Source organism: Dermacentor albipictus, chromosome 4 (assembly GCF_038994185.2).
Source record: "Dermacentor albipictus isolate Rhodes 1998 colony chromosome 4, USDA_Dalb.pri_finalv2, whole genome shotgun sequence".
Taxonomy (NCBI): domain Eukaryota; kingdom Metazoa; phylum Arthropoda; class Arachnida; order Ixodida; family Ixodidae; genus Dermacentor; species Dermacentor albipictus.
Window position 1 is genome coordinate 111,975,159 of NC_091824.1, and position 21,395 is coordinate 111,996,553.

Here is a 21,395-nt window from a genome sequence, read left to right on the forward strand (position 1 = left end):
CCCTTTGCTGTGTACTTGTTGCAGCCCCAGGCAAGGTTCATCGCGATCAAGTCTCCGCAAGCGATCAGCGTGTTGCAGCCCGCTGTGGTGCTGGCTCTGTGCAGTAATGTTTTGAATCTCTGTTTTCTGTGCGATGGGTTGCTGTAGACGTTGAGCAAGAATTCTAAGAATTCTGTTCTTTCGATGTCGGGCAATCTTCCCTGGGCTGGACGTCCGTTGCTGCGCAGTGCATCGACTATGGCTCCCAAAAGCCACTGCCACAACGCCCGTATCGCGTGTCTCCCGCAGAACGTCGTGTAATTGACGAGCAAGTCGACGGCATGCTTCGACGCGAAGTGACTCGCTCTTGTTGCGAAAAAAGACGGTTCTGTGCAGTTCTGTGTGGATTTTCGGTGCCTCATAAAGATTACTCGCAAGGACGTTTACCTGCTATTGCGAATTGATAGCCTACAAGAAGCATAATTCTTTTCATCTCTCAATCTGCGCTCAGGGTATTGGCAGGTACCCATGACAGACGACGATTGACTGAAGACAGCTTTTGTCACGCCCGACGGCTTGCACGAATTTAACGTAATGCCGTTCGATCTTTGTAATGCGCCCACAACGTTTGAGCGCATGATGGATACCGTTGTGCGAAACTTGAAATGGAATACATGCTTGTGCTACTTTCGCGACGCCATCTCCTCGCTCCGGATTTCCCCACGCAGTTTCAACGCCTCCGGCGTGTTTTGACGTGCTTGAGAAACGGCGGCCTACTACTAAATTTAGAGAAGTGCCGATTTGCAGCGCGGCAGCTGACCATGCTAGGTTACGTTGTCTCCAAGGAAGGAGTTATCCCCGACCCAGCCAAGCTTCAGGCCATTTCCTAATTCCCTGAACCTACACCCGTCAAAGGCCTGCACAGTTTTGCAGGTCTTTGTTCCTACTTTAGACGCGACATCCGAAATTTCGCCACCATCATATCATCCCGGACGAAGCTCTTTAGAAGGAGTGGGCCCCTCACTTCGTGGTCGTCAGAGTGCAACGAAGAGGTCGCAATCCTACGCCGTTTGCTGACGTCACCTCCATTTTTGCGTCACTACGACCCGATGGCTCCTACAGAGCTGCACACGGATGCCAGCAGTGCTGGCCTCCTCGCAGTCCTCGCGCAGCGCAAACACGGGTTTTCCGAATAGGTTGTGGCTTATGCAAGTGGCACACTTACGAAAGTTGAAAGTAACTACACCGTGACGGAAAAATGATGTTTGGTGATCATCTGGGCCCTTGCTAAGTTCCGGCCACATTTGCATGGCCGCCCATGTGACGTCGTCACTGACTACCACGCACTTTGTCGGTTGCCGTCATTGAAGGACCCCTCAGGCGGCTTTGCCCGCTGCGCACTTCGATGGCAGGACTATGATATTCGCGTGCTGTACCGTAGTGGACCCCAGCATTCTCACACTGACGCTCTTTCTCGCTCTCCCTTGCCCGACGACAACGCTCGCTGCTCTGAATCCCAGCTTGCCGTTTCTTCCATCGACCTTCGCACCATCGCTTGCGAATAGCGCAAGGACCCCTAGATCGCCTCGCTGATAAAATTTCTCGCTAATCCATCGGCACACCCAACCAGTCGCGCGTTACGCCGTCAAGCACACCGTTTCGCCACTCGCGACGACTTACTCCACCGAGGCAATTACACAGCCGATGGCCGCCAGAGGTTGCTGGTACTACCCCGCAGTCGCGCGTTCTGATATATGCGCGTATTTCCTCTCTGAACCAGGGAGTGCCCACTAGGGAGTATTCAAAACTCACCAGCGCATTTGACAGTGCTACTAATGGTGCGGGATTTACAGCTACATTCGGAAGTTCCCTCGCTCGTGCTCCGATTGTCAGCGCCGAGAATCTTCACCGCGCCTCTTGCCAGCCGGTCTGCAACATTTACCTGGCGCTAGCCGGCCGTTCGGGCGTGTCGGCATCGACTTGTACGGGACACCTTATCCTGACATATGCTAATAACCGCTAGGTAATCGCTTCTTTCGACCACCTGACGCGATACGCTGAAACTGCCACCCTGCCAGCGGCAGCGCACGGTGTTGCCTCCTTTCCGCTTCCACGATTCATACTGCGTCATGGTCCCCCACTAGAATTGGTCCCCCACTGGAGTCATGGCCCCCACTGGAGTCCCCCACAGCTATCGCGGACGTGTCTGCTTGTCGGAAGCCGTCGAAGCCACCCTCAAAGAGTGCCACGTTGCGCACCGCACAACTTCGGCTTACCACCCAAAGACCAATGGCTTCACAGAACGCTTTGACCGTACGCTCGCGACATGCTTGCAATGTACGTAGCCTCCGAGCACAGAAATTTGGAATGCCATTCTGGCATGCGCGACCTACGCCTGCAATACCGCTACTGAGAGCACCACTGGCTTTTCCCCCTTTTTCTTATTGTACCACCGGCACCCGTCACACAGAATCGACACAATCGTTCCGTACAAGCCAGATGCATCTTAGTGCGCGTCTATTTCAGCCGCAGTCAGACATGCTGAAGAGTGTCGCGAGCTCGCGCGGGCCTTTACTTCAAGTGACCAAAAGCGCTAGAAGAGTTCGTGATGACAACGCATCTGCGTCGACGTTCCTCCCCGGAGCGCTTGTGTGACTCTCAGCCCATTCCACTGCAACTGCTTTCCCGTCGAAACTACTGCACAAGTATGAAGGCCCCTACCGCGTCGTCGAACGCACATTTCCCGTAAACTACGTGATAGAAACCGTTGATCCATCTTCGGACAAGCGCCGTCATGGACGAGACGTTGTCAACGTCTACTGCCTGAAGAGCTACTAGGACGCATTCATGGTGACAAGCTGTTAGGTCGCCGGGTGTCTCCCTTTTTATTCTCGGGGGTGACTAGAGAAGAACCCGAGTGGTATAGTGAGTCGTCCTCTTCCATGCTTTTGCTCGTGAACGCCACTCGCGCTCGGAGTCCGTACCGCGCCTAGACTGTCGCCGCTGCGCTGCTCCTAGTCCAATCCAATTAACACCTTAACAGTATATATATATATATATATATATATATATATATATATATATATATATATATGTGGGTGTGTGTATATATTGCCACTGGATTTCATAAGCCAGCGCTGAAAAAGAAGTAGAAGCTAAGAGGTCACAGAAGTGTGCAAGCTTCTTTTTCAGGACCAAAAAATCCCGCAAAGCCATTTGAAGAGAGGTGCACATATGGCAATATATCCATTCTCTAGGCGTATGCTATCCATACCATTAGAAATAATTGTTAGTTGGCTACTTCCTTCTCTGCAAATAAATATAATATACTCTTTCCTATATATATATGTAAATATATTATGTTTGCGCATGGTGTTCAAAGTTCAAACGTTAAAGAATGTTGAAGCGAGAAAATACGGAAGAGATAGCCGCCACTAATGCTTCTGTTGTGCGTGTCTTCTTATAGTCAGAATTTGCAGAAATAAAGCAAAAGTGTGAATTACAAGCGGTGCATGTCACACCGATGATAACGCAGTAAGCTTCTAGCCAAAATAAAATTGCAAGTAAAAAGGCAGAGGCAGAAATCTGAAATGATGTTGGTAACAGAACCATGGTAATGACACCCTGGAATTATGTGCGTGTGTGCGTGGGGGGCGGGGGGGTGTGTTGCTCAGCCCCACCCGCACCGGAAAACTTCTGAGAGGGTTCAGACCCAAGAGACCCCCCCCCTGCCCCCCCCCCCTGTTCGGCGTCGATGATAATGAATGTACTGAAAGATGGTTGACTTTAGCACCCCAAAAGCTACTTACGAGCTGTGAGAGACATCGTAGTAGAATGCCCCCGTTGCGTGTTAAATTGTTCTAGTATTGTTTACACAGTTTCTGCCCTGGTTCGCGAAGCTTCTTGTCTGAAGGCTCTTGTGTGTCATATATGCCTTAAAAAACGCCCATAAGTATACTAGCGATGATAAATTATACTTGTTGATTCCAGTTTATCGTGTCACACTGTCTGAGTCACACATTGTGTGGTATTTGCATAAGGGTAAAAAAGAAAAAGTTAAAAAGGACGCAGAGGTGTGCACCGAAATGTCGGAGGTAGCCGCCGTGACTGAGTGTATCCAAGATGGCTCCACAGTGACTCGTCGCAGCAAACAAACTTCTCCAAAGCGTGTAGCATCGGCGCTATAATGGCGCAAAGCTCATCAACGGAGACCTTAGAGTAGGAATTTTTTTCTACATATATTCACTAATTACCGAAAGTACTGAGTACATGATTAGCCAACCTTCACATACTTCAACTGGGAAGTTAGTAAAGTTGTTGTCGTTCTACATGTGCATTTTCCTTGCAAGGGTTTCGAAATTGGTTTCGTGCTTCAAACAGCACAAGTGAAAAGAACCTAACAGCGAAATTATTAGCTCATGTGTTCTTTTTTTACCGTCCGAAGTCTTATCAGCTTCAATGGCGTTAGGACAGCCCTACTCTTGCCTGTTGCAAACCTTTCACTTCAGAAAGAGGAGGCAAGGATTAACTCTGGTAAAGCCAATGAACAACGTTTCTGCTTAAATTTCGTGCTGGGCATATCACGCTTGAATATGTATGAATCATCGCTCAGGAGAATGATTTCCTGCCACGACTGATAGGATTTATTTCCAAACAATATATTGTTTATAGTGGGTTTTTCTTTTCTAAAAATCCTAAATGGATGCGCAGATTATGCCGGCTTTCGGGTGTTCGCGAACAGCCTACGCTCACAACTAATGTGCTCATCAGCAGCGAATTATGCGTTAATACAGATGTCCTGGCTGACTCAATGGAAACCCTGTCCCCGACCGCCGTCTGCTGTGAGCCAGACCGGGTCCAAGAGGCACTCGAGCTGCAGCGAAGACTGGTTTCTATAAAGGTATGGGCCGAAAATACTGGTCACCTTGAACTATATTTTCCATCTTACTTTGAATTGTTGCTTGGATCTTGTATCAAACAAATTTAAAGCTCCATGTCGAAGCAGACAGGTGAATTCAATTGTGTCATCACCACAACAACGACAAATAACACTAAGGAGGAGGATGGGGGAGGGGGGGAGTAGCTTTTCTGAAAACAACGTTAAAATTTAATAAAGAGACGCTAAAGGGAAACACGAAGTCCATTTAGGCTGATTATTATTTAAAAATCCTGCGTGCACTTCCTCGCCGAAAAAAAATGATTTCTCACTTTGCGAAGAGCACGATTTCTTAAAAGTTAAAGCAACAACTATGGCGCTACGACTTTACAGAATGAAAATTTTTTTTCCTCAGTACGTACCTTTCCTTAAGCAACATAAAATTATGTTGTAAGCAAAATCGTGCTAATATGTAAAGAAAGTGAAATTACATCTCTCAGATGCAAACCAGAAATGCCTATTGAATTATTATTCGTATGTTATTTGTTCAATTTAATTTAATAGGGTATTGTCATTATGGAGCGCGTGCTGCTTTGAACTGAAAGGAATCTTTCAACATGAAAGTGTGCTTTGTCGAGTTCCAGCGAAAAAGCTGTCGTATGTATACCTACGTCAAGGAATCATCATTATGCTAATTTCCTGGTATTGGAAAAAAACGCTTATGTTTATTTCGGTGATAATTAGGAATTAGGAGCCGACAAGACTCTGCTAATCCCTTTTCAATTCTTTGAAATATAATTCAGTGCTCTTTTTTAAAAGTGTTCCCTCAAAGCTTCTAAAATTAAAGGTGAATTTTGAGATAAAGCTGTTGGCTTAAAAAAAAATATTGTAAGAGAACCTCGGGCTACTATTGCTCAAAAGAAACGAGTCGTACAATTAAATTCACGCAAGATAGCCTCTAACCGCATTATTCCATGACTGCATGCTATCGCCTGATGGTAATGATGACGGTGATACTTCGCGGTTATTCCTGCACTCCAGCACCATATGGCGCAAGGTGTTGGGCATGTCCGGCGGGCACAACTTGCAGTCTCGCCCGTAGGTGCCCGGATACATTGCGTGCAGCAGTGTTCCATGCGAGTAGGTTCCAGCCTGGAGTATTATCCAGGTTACCGCTTGCTCCATACTCATCGTCTTATGCGCGGACGGGTAGCGACACCTCTGCTTCCTGTAGTGCGCTAAGATATCCGCGTACTTCTTGGATATCCGTTCATCATCTTCGTCACAGTCGGTGGTCCGTGTTCTCTGCGTGTCGGAGATGGCTCGGCGTGCATTATCTCGAGCCGCGGCGTGCGCCGCCTGGTTCCCCGCGAGAGACTCGTATCCTGGCGTCCAGAAGATTTGTGCTGTTTCTATCTCGGTGTTGGTCAAGGCCTGAAGTGCTGCCTTTCCGATCCTTCTGTTCACATACCTTCTGCATGCTTATGCTTTTTGCGAGTCCGCCACCAGGGTAACCAGGGTCTTCTTGCTCGTTGTGATGGCCAGGGCTACACCCAGCTCTTCCACTGTGCTCGCGTCCTTGGCACGTATTGACGTGGCTGTAAGTTGTTCGCCCTTCTCGTCGAACACGCTGATTGCAAGTCGGTCGTTTGTTCATTACGCAGCTGCGTCCATGTATCACACATTTTCTTCTTTGCTGTTGGTGCTTTCGAGCTTGTGCTTGAGCGCCTGTATTCTCGCCTGTCTCCTTTCCTTGTCGTACTCGGTATGCATACTTCTGGGAATAGTACTTATGTGTAACTTGTCTCTGATCTCGTGTGGGAAACGCTGAGGTAGGTGCCTCTCATCCTCGACTTGGCAGCTCAAGTCGAGGATGAGAGCCACAATCGCAAACTCTAAACCTGAACCGCGGCCCTTGTCAAGGAAATAGAAAAGCACACGACAAACCTAACACGCCATCAGTGGGGGCAGCTCTGCGACCGCATGAGTGCGAATGTGGGCCTAAAGGATACGTGGTCATTCCTGCGATGCCTGCTAAACTTCGGAAATAACAAGGCCTAACAGCGCAAGAGTCTTTCGCGGCTGCTGCACAGCAACCCAGCAAAAGACAAAGCACTACTGGACTCTCTGCAAGCCCTATATCTGGTGGACAGCACAAGGGTTCCCTTACCTCCTTACACCGGCCAGGACAATCCAGAACTAGATGCAGACATCACTGCCTAGGAAGTCCGCGCAGCCTTACATAAGCCCAGAATAACATCCGCACCAGGGGAGGATAATATCACGAACAAAGCTCTTCAAAACCTTGATGAAAGATCGGTACAGGCGATAACACAACTGGCACTGGGCCGCAGGAACGTTCCCACCACAGTGGACCCATGCAAAGATAACCTTTATTCTCTAGCCAGGCAAGCCGCTAGATCTAAAAAACCTACATCCGATTTGGCTCACCTCATATCTAGGTAACCTCTTTGAACATGTCATGTATATATTGTGGGCACTGCGTAGCCCATTTCGTTACAGCGCCATAGCGCAGCACGTTTTGGGCATAGGAGCCGCAGCGCGGCGAGGCCGTAGTATCGCTGCTTAAGTACTTAGACAAGGGAGGTCCAATACGCAGTGTTACGCAGTCTTCGCCTACCTCTCCGCTTCGCCTAGAAGCGCTAGCTCAGCGTGCCACAAACCGTAGTCTCTGTTGAGATACTTAGCAGTTCCTAGTTTATGCAAAAACGCAAAGGATGTAAGCCGTCCTAAGTACAAAACATTCTTCGGACTACGAAATTAACCACTTTGTAGCTTGTGAATATAATGTTAGTGCTGGAATGAAGTTATCTAACCGCAAAATGAGTTGCTTTTGCTGCAGCCTGTTTACACCTGTTGCGCGAGGAGCCGCAATTGGCGCGTCCTTCAGATTAGACGACTTGTAAAAGGCAGTGGCTGCAGAAACTTCACGTGTTACACCGAGGCGGGTTCCAAGCCATGATTCACCCAGAATCCTTCCTGTTCTTTTTTCGGTGTCTTGGCTTACGATTTTCGGAGCCAAACGGTGTACGACTAGGATCCCGGGATTGCGTCGTCTGCGTCGAGCGCAAACTCAACCAATCACAGCAGAATGCACATGCCACGTACGCCACTGGGTTCCTTGCAGCACTATCAGATGGCGCTCGCCTCCACGCATCCACATTCGCAAGCGTTTCCTGGTAATGATCACGGTTGTAAAAGCTGCAGTTGCCGGGAAGCAGTAGCTGTGGCTTATCCATAACTAAATGATCTGTAATTTTACAGGGTTCAAGCAGGAGCTCATGCGTTCCTCGGAACGCCCAATGCCAACTTGACCTGGGGTGCCGGGCGCTATCACGCATAGATACAAGCGCGCGTCTTTCAGAGTTGACGATATCGTACCTTTTTCGTCGCGTCTCCATCGAATGCGGCCAGCATATTTGAGTAAAGCACTTACGAATTTGTATGCATGTGCATGCTTGTATATATATTTATGTATATCCACCCTGCTTTGATCTGATATCAGATGGCAGTATATATCAATAAATCAATAAATACCGCAGCCCCTCCTGGTCAGCGCTGGTTCCCTGTTCGTTAAAAGATACTATTGACGCTAATGGTAGCATGAGTACAGTTTTTCACTGCCGGAGCGCCAAGTACGTATCTATTCAGTTCTATCCATACGTAATAAACCAAGCCTTCACTGGATTTCCTACGAGGCTCTGAGCAAGCCTATCATTTCTGCGTCAGAGGCCACAGGACCAGTATATTATCGTAGTCAATACTTTACGGCGTCTAAAGCGCACAAAATTGATGCCGCTTTGAAAAATTAAGCCTCATGAACCAATAAATAAATCAATCAAAATAGATGACACGCATAATTTTGAATTACGAGTACATTAGTACTTTACAGCCAACCTGTTTGTTATAGAACTCGCAAGTTACTGCAAAGTCTTTGAAAGTGGTGAAACAAATAAGTAATTATTCACGTTGCTTGTAAGCCAGCATATTAAAGTGGACGTTTAAAGGCTTTAGTAGATCGAGTTACAATATTGCGGTATCAAACTGTTTTAATGCATGGTTACGAAGTTGTAATCTCAGACCTTGCTAAGGTTTTCTTGCCTCCCCCCTCCTCCTATCTTATAGCTGCAAGGTACAACCCTATATTTTCTGTACAATTCCTGCACTACACGACGCATCAATCTATCTACTCATGCTTCCTGACAAACGCGTTCTCAACATTCATCTGTTGATTGAATTGCAGCACATCATAGCACTGGACGAAACGGCGCATAATATGGTTGGCGCAGCGAACACCGTAATCCCATGGAGTGAGCTGCTGAAGAAGGGCCGCGAAGAAGGAGGCCCAATGCCACCGCCTCCCGAGTATCGAGAAAACCAGATCTGTTACATGACATCTACAAGTGGCACGACTGGCAAACCGAAACTGATTGTGCATTGTCACGAGTCCCTCCTGGCTAACATTCAGTCAAGCAGGTTAGATTTTTTTTTATGATGCGTTAGCATTCTGCAAGGTACTCCACGCATTTTTCGGTGGCTATGTATGTATGTATGTATGTATGTATGTATGTATGTATGTATGTATGTATGTATGTATGTATGTATGTATGTATGTATGTATGTATGTATGTATGTATGTATGTATGTATGTATGTATGTATGTATGTATGTATGTATGTATGTATGTATGTATGTATGTATGTATGTATGTATGTATGTATGTATGTATGTATGTATGTATGTATGTATGTATGTATGTATGTATGTATGTATGTATGTATGTATGTATGTATGTATGTATGTATGTATGTATGTATGTATGTATGTATGTATGTATGTATGTATGTATGTATGTATGTAAGTAACCGTTTTCTCAACTACCTGATTCACTGGGTAGTCTATGGTCGAATGGGTAGTGCGTCAGTTTGCTGTACTGAGGGAACAGGCTTCGAAACCAACCATCTGGCCACCTTGGGCCACTGAGTATGTGGCATTGTGTACATATCTACCGCTCTTAAACTAACACGGGTCACTGTAGATGCGGAACTGCGTATGTATGTATTGCTGTTCGAAGAAACACTTTAACGCCGACTCGGAGTACTAGGTATGTGCCAATCGGTCTGTGCTGGTCTTCAATAAATCTCTTTGATGCGAACATGGGTCACTGGGCAGGAGCCAGCCAATAGGTCTGTGTCACTCTTCATCGAACATCTTTGACGGAAGCTTGCGTAAGTGGATGTGGGCCACAGGGAATGTGCCAATGACGAATTAAATTTCTTTGATGCTGAGGCGAACAGAACAAACGTCACAGTCACAAGCGTTTCTCAAGAACAGTAACCCGACGCTTTAGTAGGCTGCGCCACAAGTGCACTGATATGCCATGATATGAAAATCAAGGACATGAAACCATACCAAGCAACGCAAGCCATCATAGAGGCCTGCGGGATGAAATTCAAGGAAGAAGACTTTCTGGTCAGGCTCCGACCAGGGTCCAACATCATCATCGCAAGCGCTTCAAAGGAAGAAGTTGCGGACGTCATCAGGAAGATCAAGTACCTCCCTTACAGCGGCATCAATTACGAAGTAAACGCTTACGTGGCCATGCCTGGGGACGTAAAGCGGGCGGTAATCCACGGGCTACCGATAGGACTACCATCTGAAATACTGGAATCCAAGCTGCGACTGCGCACTCAAGGGAAGGAGATCCTGGCGGCAAGGATGCTGGGCAAGTCGGAGAGGGCGCTAATCACCTTCGACGGCCCCATCATTCCCAAGTGGGTCATCTTCAGCGCAGTAGAATACAAGACATACCCTTACAGACCAACCAGACAGTTTTGCTACGTATGCGGCACGCAAGGACACCGCTCGGACGCCTGCCCAACGCCGGGAGCGAGAACCTGCAGGCAGTGCGGAGCAAACAACCCAATTGAAGGACACCAGTGCCAACCAAAGTGCCTGGTATGTGGAGGAGAACACGCCGCCGGTACCAGGGACTGCCGGATGTGCCTCAAGAACATGGGTGAGCTGCGAGGACGAGCCCCGCAGAAAAGCAGAGGGCGGAGCAGGAGCCGTAGGCGCTGTCTCAGGTGGCTGAGCTCGGAAGGAGAGCAGAGCCGCTCGCGGAGCCGGGACCAGAGCCAGTCCAGGGACAGCTCCTTCCCACCGCTGAGGCCTCCACCTGCAGCCCAAGGACAATGGAAACAGCAGCCAAAACCACCACCACAACAACAACAACAAAAGAAGGGCGGAGTTAAGGTAAGCTGGGGGGCAGGCCCTCCCAACTCACTGTTTCCGCACTCGGAAAATAACAATAACGACAACGAACTTAAACAACTAAGGGAACAAAATAAGCCTCTAAGGCGAGAACTAGAGCAGAGTAGGAAGAAAACAGAACAACTAGAGGAGAGAATCAAAGAACTAATCAGGGAACTGCGAGAGCAAAGGGTGGGTAGCCTGCCGCGACAGCAGACTCCACCTCCAGCTGTGGAGCAACAGCCACAGCGGCCGGAAAAGGGAACCGTAGAAATGCAAATGCAATCCTTTATGCAAAAAATGCAGGAGCAAATGAATTTGATACAACAAAAAATCGCAATGCAAGATCAAAGTTTTCGCAACTACATAAAAAATCAAAATACGCAAAAGATAACAAATGATGCTAGATATAGACTATATCACGAAAAAAGATTCGGCACCGAAAACCAAAGTATAACAACAACCAACGATAAACCAACATGGTTGGACACAACACATGCAGTGGAACACAAGCAGTGGAACTGCAGAGGCTACCGCAAAAAGCAAGGCTCGCTGCAGCAATTCATAAATTCACAGTTAAATCCTCCTGACATAATCGCGCTGCAGGAGACAAACACCGTGCCGACACTCAAGGGATACACGTGCCAAGAAAAAGATCGCACGGCCACCTTAATTAGTAAAAAACTAGTCGCCATAGCACACGATGAAATTCCGGACACGCGGATAGAACACATCGTGACAGAGATAATTCCAAAGAAAAAGGGACAACAAAAAAGCACTTTTATCATAAAATTATGCAGTCTACCACGACAAAATGACGGGGATTTTCAGAAACTTTTCATCGGAGCCAGCAAGCTAGCGAAATCCAACAGCCTGCTTATAATGGGTGACTTTAATGCCAGGGGACAGACCTGGGGATATCAAAAAGACACTAAGGAGGGAACGCAAGTTAGCGATGCAGCAGAAATCACAAGCTACACCCTCTTAATGGACGCAAACCAACCAACGCGCCTAGGCAACAGCGTTATTCCCGACACATGCCCAGACCTGACATACGTCAGAGGAGCTAGGCAAGCCACGGGCAAGAACCTGCTGGAGAACCTGGGTAGCGACCATTTCATTATAAGAACGCAAGTGTCAGCACAGAACATCAAGCGCAAGATAGTAACAGCCAAATTAACGGACTGGAACGCTTTTCGCAAAGAATGCAAGCACATGGAGGGAGGGATAACCTCCATAAAGGAATGGTGCAGACAACTTAAGGAAATACAACAACAATACACCCAGGAGGTCGAAAGGTTAGAGCAAACACCGAAGGTGGACTCGCGACTCTTCAGGTTATGGGAGGCAAGGCGTGGACTAACCAAAAGGTGGAAAAAACAACGACTAAATAAGAAGCTAAAGAAGAAGATAGCAGAGGTTACCAAGGAGTCAGAGGAATACGCAGCCCAACTCACACGACAAAGTTGGCAAAAGTTTAGCGACTCGCTGAATAGAACCCTCAGCACCGCAAAGACCTGGCGTATCCTCAAGGTTCTAATGGACCCAACCAAGACCAAGTCAGAAAGTAACAAGGCCATCCAAAGACTAGTACACCAGTTTGAAGGGACAGAAGAAAAACTACTGGAAAAAGTCCGTGTAAAGTACCACGGGCCAGATAAACCCGAAGCGTACACGGAGAGATACCGAGGCGAAGAAAACCCCGACCTAGACAGACCCATCACCAGGGAGGAAGTTTTCGCAGCAGTTAAGGCATCGACCCGGAACACAGCAGCAGGCGCGGATAAGATTAGGAACGCACTAATCCGCAATCTAAGTGATGAGGCTGACGAACTTCCTCAATACACATTGGGAAGTGGGGACACTGCCAGAGGAATGGAAACATGCGGAAGTAGTTACGATCCCCAAGCCAGGGAAAAAGCTACTCGTAGAAACCCTACGGCCGATATCACTCACTTCGTGCCTTGGCAAGTTGTACGAGCGAATCGTGACAAGGAGGCTACAACAATACATGGAAGATGAAGACCTGTATTCCTCCAGTATGTTCGGTTTTCGCACCAAATTATCATCCCAAGACGTCCTACTACAAATTAAAGAGGGGGTTCTAAGCAACATCCCCTACAACTGAGAAAACATAATAATGGCACTCGATGTCAAAGGGGCGTTCGACAACGTCAGCCACGCGGCCATCCTCAAGGGACTGGACGATCTCAACAGCGGAAGAAGGATTCACGGCTACGTGACAGCGTTCCTATCAAACAGAACAGCCACGGTGATGCTAGGAGACCTGCGGACAGACAAGTTCCACACGCCTAACAAAAGAACCCCGCAGAGATCCGTGATCTCACCGATCCTTTTCAACATTGCAATGATTGGGATAGCCCGGAAGTTGGAAGAGATCGACGGCATACATCACGCCATTTATGCCGACGATATCACCATCTGGACTAACCAAGGCTCGTTCAGCCAAAAAGAAGAACGACTGCAAGCCGCAGCAACATGCGTGGAAGAATGCGTTTGGGAAAGAGGCCTCACCTGCTCGACGGAGAAATCAGAGCTCCTTAGACTCAGAAGACGAAAGTGCTCGGAAGAACAAATCAGCGTCAACCTACAAGGACAAAAGATACCAGAAAAAGAAGCCGTCAGGATTCTGGGAATGTGGGTGCAGAGAAATCAACGCTGCACACACACCATAAACCTACTCAAGCAAGCGACGGCACAGGTGGCACATATGATCACCCGCGTCTCGCAAAAAATAAGCGGCATGAAGGAGGAAGATACAGTCAAGTTGGTTAAGAGCCTCATAATCAAACGGATTACGTACGCCCTCCCATATTACAACACAAACAAAGGCGAACGGGATCAGGCCGACGCCATCATAAGGAAAGCATTCAAAACAGCGCTTCACCTGCCGGCCAACACCTCGACAGAGAATCTCCTGGCCGTCGGACTCCACAACACGTTCGAGGAGCTCAAAGAAGCTCAATTAAGGTCGCAGCTACTCAGGCTCCAGCAGACTACCAGGGGCAGAAAGCTTCTAAAAAAACTGGGGCACAAAGAAATTGAAAGGCAAGAACAAAGAACGGCAAACCTACCCGATGAGTATCGCAGCACGATCAAGGTAGGGTCCCTAGCAAGAAACATGGACCCGAATTTACACACAGCCAGGCGGAATGCTAGGGCAATATATGTAGAAAAATACCTAGCAACAAAAGCGAACACGGTATACACGGACGCCGCGGTCTATCCTCGAGAACGAAGGTAAACAGAACAAAGAGTTGTCGCGGCAGTAATAGACTCGGACTATATGGAAATCGTTTGCGCGTCGGCAGGGGATTGTACGGTAACTGAGGGAGAGGAAATGGCTGTTGCTCTAGCAACTCTGGAGGGCTACCGCACAAATAGATCTCTTATAATTCTAACAGACTCCAAGGAAGCATGCCGAAACTACATTAACGGCAGAATCGGTCAAAAAGCGCTCCAAATCCTCCTCCACGCTGGCCAACAGAATAAACTCATTAGACACACCATCTTTTGGTTACCTGGGCACACTAAGATTGAGGGCAACCAAAGGGTTGATAGGATCGCTCGCGAGCATACAAACCAAGCGGACCTAAACAGAGATCCTGAGGATTTCATGACAGTGATACGAACGTACTCTGACATACTAAATTACCATAGAGGGACGAGGATCAGATATCCCCCGCCCCGCAATACATTCACTCAACAACAGGCAGTTTACTGGCGAAAGCTGCAGACAGGAACTTTCCCAAATTTACATGTACTATGCAAAATGTTTCCAAGTCAATACAGGGACACATGCCCGTGGTGTGGTGCAATACCCACACTTTATCACATCACATGGGAGTGCAATACAAATAAGGAATTCCACAAAATGGAACATCCGAGTGCGGAGCAGTGGGAGAGCGTGCTCTCCAGCGGCGACCCTAGCCTCCAACGGAAGCTGGTGGATCATTCCCGACGAGCAGCCACGCTCAGTGGTGCCCTGGAATAAGGGCGCCAACCATGCAGGCCGGAGATCGTCATCAACCAATAGGAGATCAAGACATCCGGCCCGACCGCTGAATTACTCTCTCTAGAGTAATAAAGTTTACTTCCTCCTCCTCGCCAACTTGGGTCGTTGGGTAGGTGCCACTGGATGTGCAAGTGAGGTAACGATTCTCAGAGCTCGCAGGCACCGGCGCCCCAGAATTCTTGTCTCGGAGACCGTGCGCGGACTTTTGGGTGCGCCACTATACGGCGCAGAGAGAAAGAGAGAGTGGCTGAAAAGAGGAAGGGGTAAAATGGCGCAGGGTGTTCAGAATGAACACCCTGCGCCATGCATTTACGAGGCCACGCGCAGTCTTCGCGGCGGCGGCGCTAGATGGCGCACATAGGGAAAGGCAAAAAAGGAGTCCCACCGCATCACACGCCTCGTAAATAACTCGTTTCGACGGTAGCAATACGTTGTCTCGCTATACTGATTCAATGTTAAACACATGAATCGCGCCCGTCATCGCGAGATGGGATCTTCCGTATTCTTTTTTTTTCTCAGAAGGGTAAAAACTGTCTCCTTTTACGAAACATACAAAGAGAGCAAGTTGCTTATCTGAATGCAGCTTAACTTTCTTGTACCTTACAACTGTTACGTTTATGGCTCTCAGCTGTCCCACATGAAAGGGCCCTCACACTGCATCCGACGACTAGAACCCCATTTGACACAAATAAAGCAAATGCCCTTACATGCCTTCGGGTAACTAGGCACGAGCGTGCTCGAGTATCACTCCCAACCTTCCAACAAAGAAGGGTCTCCCAACTTTCCCCTCCCCAGACACCGTCCTGGATTATTAGTAAAGTTGTTTTCTCTCTCTCTTTCTCGGTTGAGTCGCACCATTGAACCTGAATACCTTGAAGAACGTGCATGCCCCCCAATACCATTAGGGGCACTGGCTAACACCCTCGGGGGCTATTACAGTATGCATACAGGTATGCCAAAAAAATTGTGTTTCTTTGGGAGGGGTAAAAGGAACACTGATTCCCAAGAAAAAGGTCGGCTTCCTGCAGAAAAGCAAACCGCCCATGTTCCTGCATTCGACTGTCGGCGTGTTTTAATGGCGGTAAGAATCCAACCTTAGCCAGAGCGCTTGCAACATGACTTGTTTGCAATAATACCGAACACCTAGGGTACATGTGAGCCGCGGCTCAAGAAAACTGTATTATAATGTTTTAAATCAAGACGCGAAACGACAAGATAGTGAAAGAGACTGAGGTTAAAGAAAACGCGCATGACGTCGGAATACAAAAATGTTCCATGACGAGACTATGCTATTTGTTCCTTCGCATAGTTACTATATTTGGATGATGAAGCTAATTTCCTAGGGCTGATTGGTCCGACGTAGATTCAGTGGGTGTTAATTACCTTATCAAAACGTTCCTGCTTTGTTTACGGTCGACGGATGTGGGAAAGGAAACGCCAAGGCTTCGAAGCAAAGCAGTTTGCAGCGAGCGTTCCTTGATTTGCCAACTTTTACCTCTGTCTTTGTCTTTTAATTTGCGCGGGCATATTTTCATCCTACAAGGTAAGCCTATTGAGGCTGCTTTCGAGGATGAGCGTGGAGGAACCTTGCTATAAAGAGGCGTTAACGTTCGCTAATGTTTTGTTAGCAAAACAAATCACTGTGAGAAATAACCTAAACGGTGCATTTCACCACGACAACTCGCCCTGTACATTGAAAGCGGGAACACTCACTATTGCACGACAGTGCGAAGTTGGACTGAATACTTTGGTCTCAACATTGCTTTTCAAAGAGCCGTTGTGTTTTTCATTCCCTATCACCTCTTATTATTCTTGCTTTTCTCATTAGGCCGTGCTCACCATGCTAAACGCATATAGCAACAAGTTGACTAATAGAAACCTTTGTTGAATCATCTGCCTGACTTTATGTGTCTTTCCGTTTCGTTACTCCGTATTTAGCCATGTGCCCTGTATTTATCGCATTTATGAGATTGGACCTTAGGCATTAGTGTTTTTTTTTTTACGTTAAACCTCTTTCGAGCTCCCTACAGTGTAACTATGTGAGTCAAGTTTAGGAATGAGTTTGTTCCATTTGTAATATGAGTTACTGTATACCTTTGCGTTTCAATTGGCATTCTATTGAATGTATTCCTATGTTAAAATCAGCATCTGGCACCACTTCAAAGTGTAACATCATACAGACAATGTATAACAACACGAGTATATATTATATGCCCATCATATGAAGATAAACCTTATAATAATGGCAACCACATGCCTTTATTCAAAATAACAAACAGTATGCGTCCCTACTCTCTATTCCAACCAAATTCATGCACTGCAATGAAAGGCATGAGTCACGTAGTCGCTTCAGCCAAACGAAACCGTCCAAACGGAGAACCAGAGCAAGGGCACCTCTATTGTCCGTGACCACCCTCTTCGTGATGCCAACTGAGTGGAAGCTTCACGAACGGATCAGTGGGACACGATGGGCGAGCCGTTCACTCATCTTTGAAAACCGTAGCTCGTTCTCCTTACTTGACACTAGCCATAGCTTTCGTTTCGCTGTGGAGTTATGCCCACTGAACGGACGAAAAAAAATTATCTTTTCTCTTCGTCTTTGCCGTTTTGCAGCCACCCTGGGCACATGCGCCTAGGTCCAGAAGACGTGTGTCTTGCCACATCGTTTTTGATCTACGGGTACACGCTTTTTATGGGTGCCTGCAAGCCTATCGCCCAGGGAGCGTCGACCGCCTTTTTGGAGACCGCCGATGACAGCGCTATATTCGAGGCAATTCAAAAGCACAGGGTAAGCGTAAATAACTAGGTCAAAACTCTGGAAGATGGGGAAAGGCATGACATAAAAGAATAAAGGCAAGGCGGACAATGTTAATGGAAAAAAATTCAGTTTGCTACTTTTGAAAGAGAGAAATGCACGAAAGGAACAAAAATACCAATAGAGAAAAGAGAGAACACATCAGTATCAACAAAACAGGAAAATGTATTCCCCACAGGCCATACCACTCAACGTGAATCTATACCGAAAGGTAAAGTGGCTTGTACCGATGCTCAAAAAGCACCAACACACGTCAGTGATATCAGTTTTTTTCCCGCAGTATAGAGACTTGCTGAATCATTTAAGTGATAGAGCTATACGGGACTCCGTTCATGTTATCTAACCTTGCCCTGTCGTGCCTCGTTTTCGCCAAAGATATTCTCGTAGATTTGAGAAATTTAGAACGTCCGCATGAGTAACTACTATGCCAAGATCTACATTAATGTTTTCACATGTTAGCAATTGTTATTAATGCATCTCAATGAATGACGTAAGTTCAATAGTTCAGTCACATACCCCATCGAGCACCTCTTTTCTGCCGCAAGGCTTTGTCTATCAAATGCAGAAGTAAAGACGTCTGAAAACAAAAGAAATAATCCATTCTTCATAAAAAAATGAATCCAATCCCATGCTTTTTCATTGACAAAAAGCTTGTTCTAACCTTCGTCATGTTGGTAGAGGCGTAATGTATCATAGCATAGGACATGTTGCTCATTTTAGGCAGAGCTCCTAATGCTTCCCCAAGAATCGATTCTGTACACGTATTGATTACGCAAGAGGTGGAATTCATCGTTCTCGTCTCGTCAATCCTAAAATTTTGGTCATGCCAACACCTTCCAAGCAACCTTTGTGCATCACTGGCTGTATGTTGGGCTGAAGATCCTTCCCCAACCATTGAAACTATTAGTCAAAATCGAAGTATATTTGCTTGCTGAACAAATGGCATCGCAAATAATTAACATATCTCTTATAGTCGGCTACAACATTCTATTATTTGGATGATAAGAATCCAGTTGTCACTTGCCCTCAAAAATACAAGTGATCAAGTGCGTCCCAAGCATCCAAAATATGTTCACTGTGTGAAAGAACAACTTTCAAGAACACTTTAATGTCACTTACTGAAATCGCATCGAGACAATTTACGTTATTTTTGTGGTTATGTTAATTTTGTGCCACTTTCAGGCTGTTGAAACGTTATACAATGGTTTCGTTTGGCATGTTTCACCTCAATTGCTGCAATACTCCATTGCGCCATTTCGGCGAATCTGTACTGCAGAAATCCGAAAGGTGGATAAAGTTTCACGAAATGGAAATGTTGTCGTCTACTCAACAGTAGCCCGAAGTTGCAGAGTGAACATATGCAAATTTTCTTTCTTTCTTATAGAGAAACCTGTACGGGGTGCCTTTGTAACTTCGTGCTATACCCACGGGTGGATGACAATGTTTCCCTTTCATTGCTGCTTTTTGCATCACACACATCTCATACTCGAAACGTATTTCTGGTGCAGAGATACTCAGGAAGTTATCATTGTTTCAGCAACACGAGACTTGAAGTCAGTTGCGCTCTCTATTCACTTTTGGTCAATATTTGAATAACTGAAGAAGCAAATATAATTCAAAGACAAGCTGATGCATTAACTCTCGGAAAAAGACAGAAGCTTCAAGCCTATCAAGGCTTGAATTGGGGATCATATTATGGCCTCTTGGATAACACGCGGAATGCCATGTCTAGGAATTTAGATGTTGTTCTAGTTAGCGCAATAGCCGCCAAATGCCACATTAATCATCATGTTATTTCCCACTTATTCCTTTCTCTTCCTGATTTGTGCAGACAAGAAGACTTTGGTGGTGGCCTTCAATTGCTTACGTAGATTCAGAGGGCCCCCAAAACAACTGTTGAAAAGACTTAAGTACTCGACCAGAAAGAAGCAAAAAAAAAAGAGAAATTTACGCAAGGTCTACAAGATATGACCTTATGTTATCTTAAACCCGAAGCGTTATCTTGCAGCGGTACTGGAGAAACGCTAGGGGTCAATCGAACACAATATGTAAGTTGCCGCTCAATGGCGCCATTGAGCGACATTGTGATTAAATAATGGGCTTGCGTGTGTTAGAAGCACGATCTCATTATGAGACACGCCGTATCGGAGGATTGCGGGTTGATTTTGACCACCTGGTTTGTTTAACATGCATCTTGTGCATGGTGCTTGTGCATCTTGCATGGTGCATGGTTCCGTAATATTCCAGTGGAACGCACGAGGTCTACGGGGTCGCCTGGGAGATTTTAAACAGAGAGTGCTCAAGCATCGGTTTCCAGTTATCGTAATATGCGAGCCGAATATGACATCGCCATTTAGACTCTCTGGATACGAACAATTCGCGTCTGGGACAAGTGGAAATACTAGCAAAGTTTTACTATGTGTGCGATGTGACCTGACGTATTCGCTAAACCAAGTTCCGGTGCATAACAGCAACGAGTACGTCTCTATAACACTGAAGCTAAAGCGCCGGATAATCTTGATCATTGGTGGCTATATTTCCCCCAGGGGAAGATTTGACTCTGTACACCTAAAACTTGTTCTTGACTCTTGCCAAGGACCTCATATTATTGTAGGCGATTTCAACGCGCACCACCATCTTTGGGGTAGTAGGATCACAAATATTCGAGGAAGACAACTTCTTAACTTCACAAGCAGCAATGATCTCACCATCCTGAACGACGGCTCACCAACATATCTACGTGGAACAACGTACAGCAGCTGTCTCGATTTAGCTATCGCTTCACGATGCCTTTCGTCTTCTGCTGCCTGGTGCACAGATGCTGAAACGTATGGCAGTGATCACCTACCTACTTATGTACAACTGAGATGGTTTACAAGATTTCCAAGTTCTCATACGCGACGCACTGACTGGGATGCCTTTCAGAACAAGCTAGAAGAATCCTGCAACTCTATAATTTCACCGAAAGAGATTGAAGAGCGAATTACAGCAGCAATGCACGCAACAACATGCATCATCCAAGCATCAAATTCAAGAACATCCGTCGACGTTATATATGAAGAGCTGCGGGCTGTTCGTCGTCGCGCCGAGAGGAAATACAGGCGAACTAAATTGATTTCCGACTTGAGGACGTCACGCCGTGTGCAAAAGAAAATTCAAAGATACTTAGCCAAGCTCGACAGACAACGTTGGAGGTCCTTTTGCACCAGCCTGGACCCAAGAAAACCGTTGTCCACAATGTGGCATGTTGTACGAGCACTACCATCTTCTCCACAACAGCTACGTCCCTTCCGAGCTTTGGCTATCATCCAGACGCGCAGTGAGAAGGAAATCGCGGAAGATTTCTGCATACACCTCTCTGGATCTACAACATCGGTAGCTTCAGTGCTCAGGTGTGCTCCTCCAACAATGGACGA

The 21,395-nt window shown here is 46.7% G+C and overlaps 2 protein-coding genes across 2 annotated transcripts in view; one reads left to right on the forward strand and one right to left on the reverse strand.

The window, feature by feature from the left end:
- LOC139059256 (uncharacterized) overlaps positions 1-21,395 on the reverse strand; it is a 284,919-nt gene that overhangs the window by 112,610 nt on the left and 150,914 nt on the right. The gene's annotated exons all lie outside the window — the stretch shown is intronic.
- LOC139059255 (uncharacterized) overlaps positions 1-21,395 on the forward strand; it is a 52,734-nt gene that overhangs the window by 14,911 nt on the left and 16,428 nt on the right. Inside the window, exons 4-6 of the mRNA XM_070537420.1 lie at positions 4,773-4,879; positions 9,120-9,352; positions 17,778-17,952. Coding sequence (XP_070393521.1) covers positions 4,773-4,879; positions 9,120-9,352; positions 17,778-17,952 — 515 coding nt within the window. The remainder of the gene's footprint in view (positions 1-4,772; positions 4,880-9,119; positions 9,353-17,777; positions 17,953-21,395) is intronic.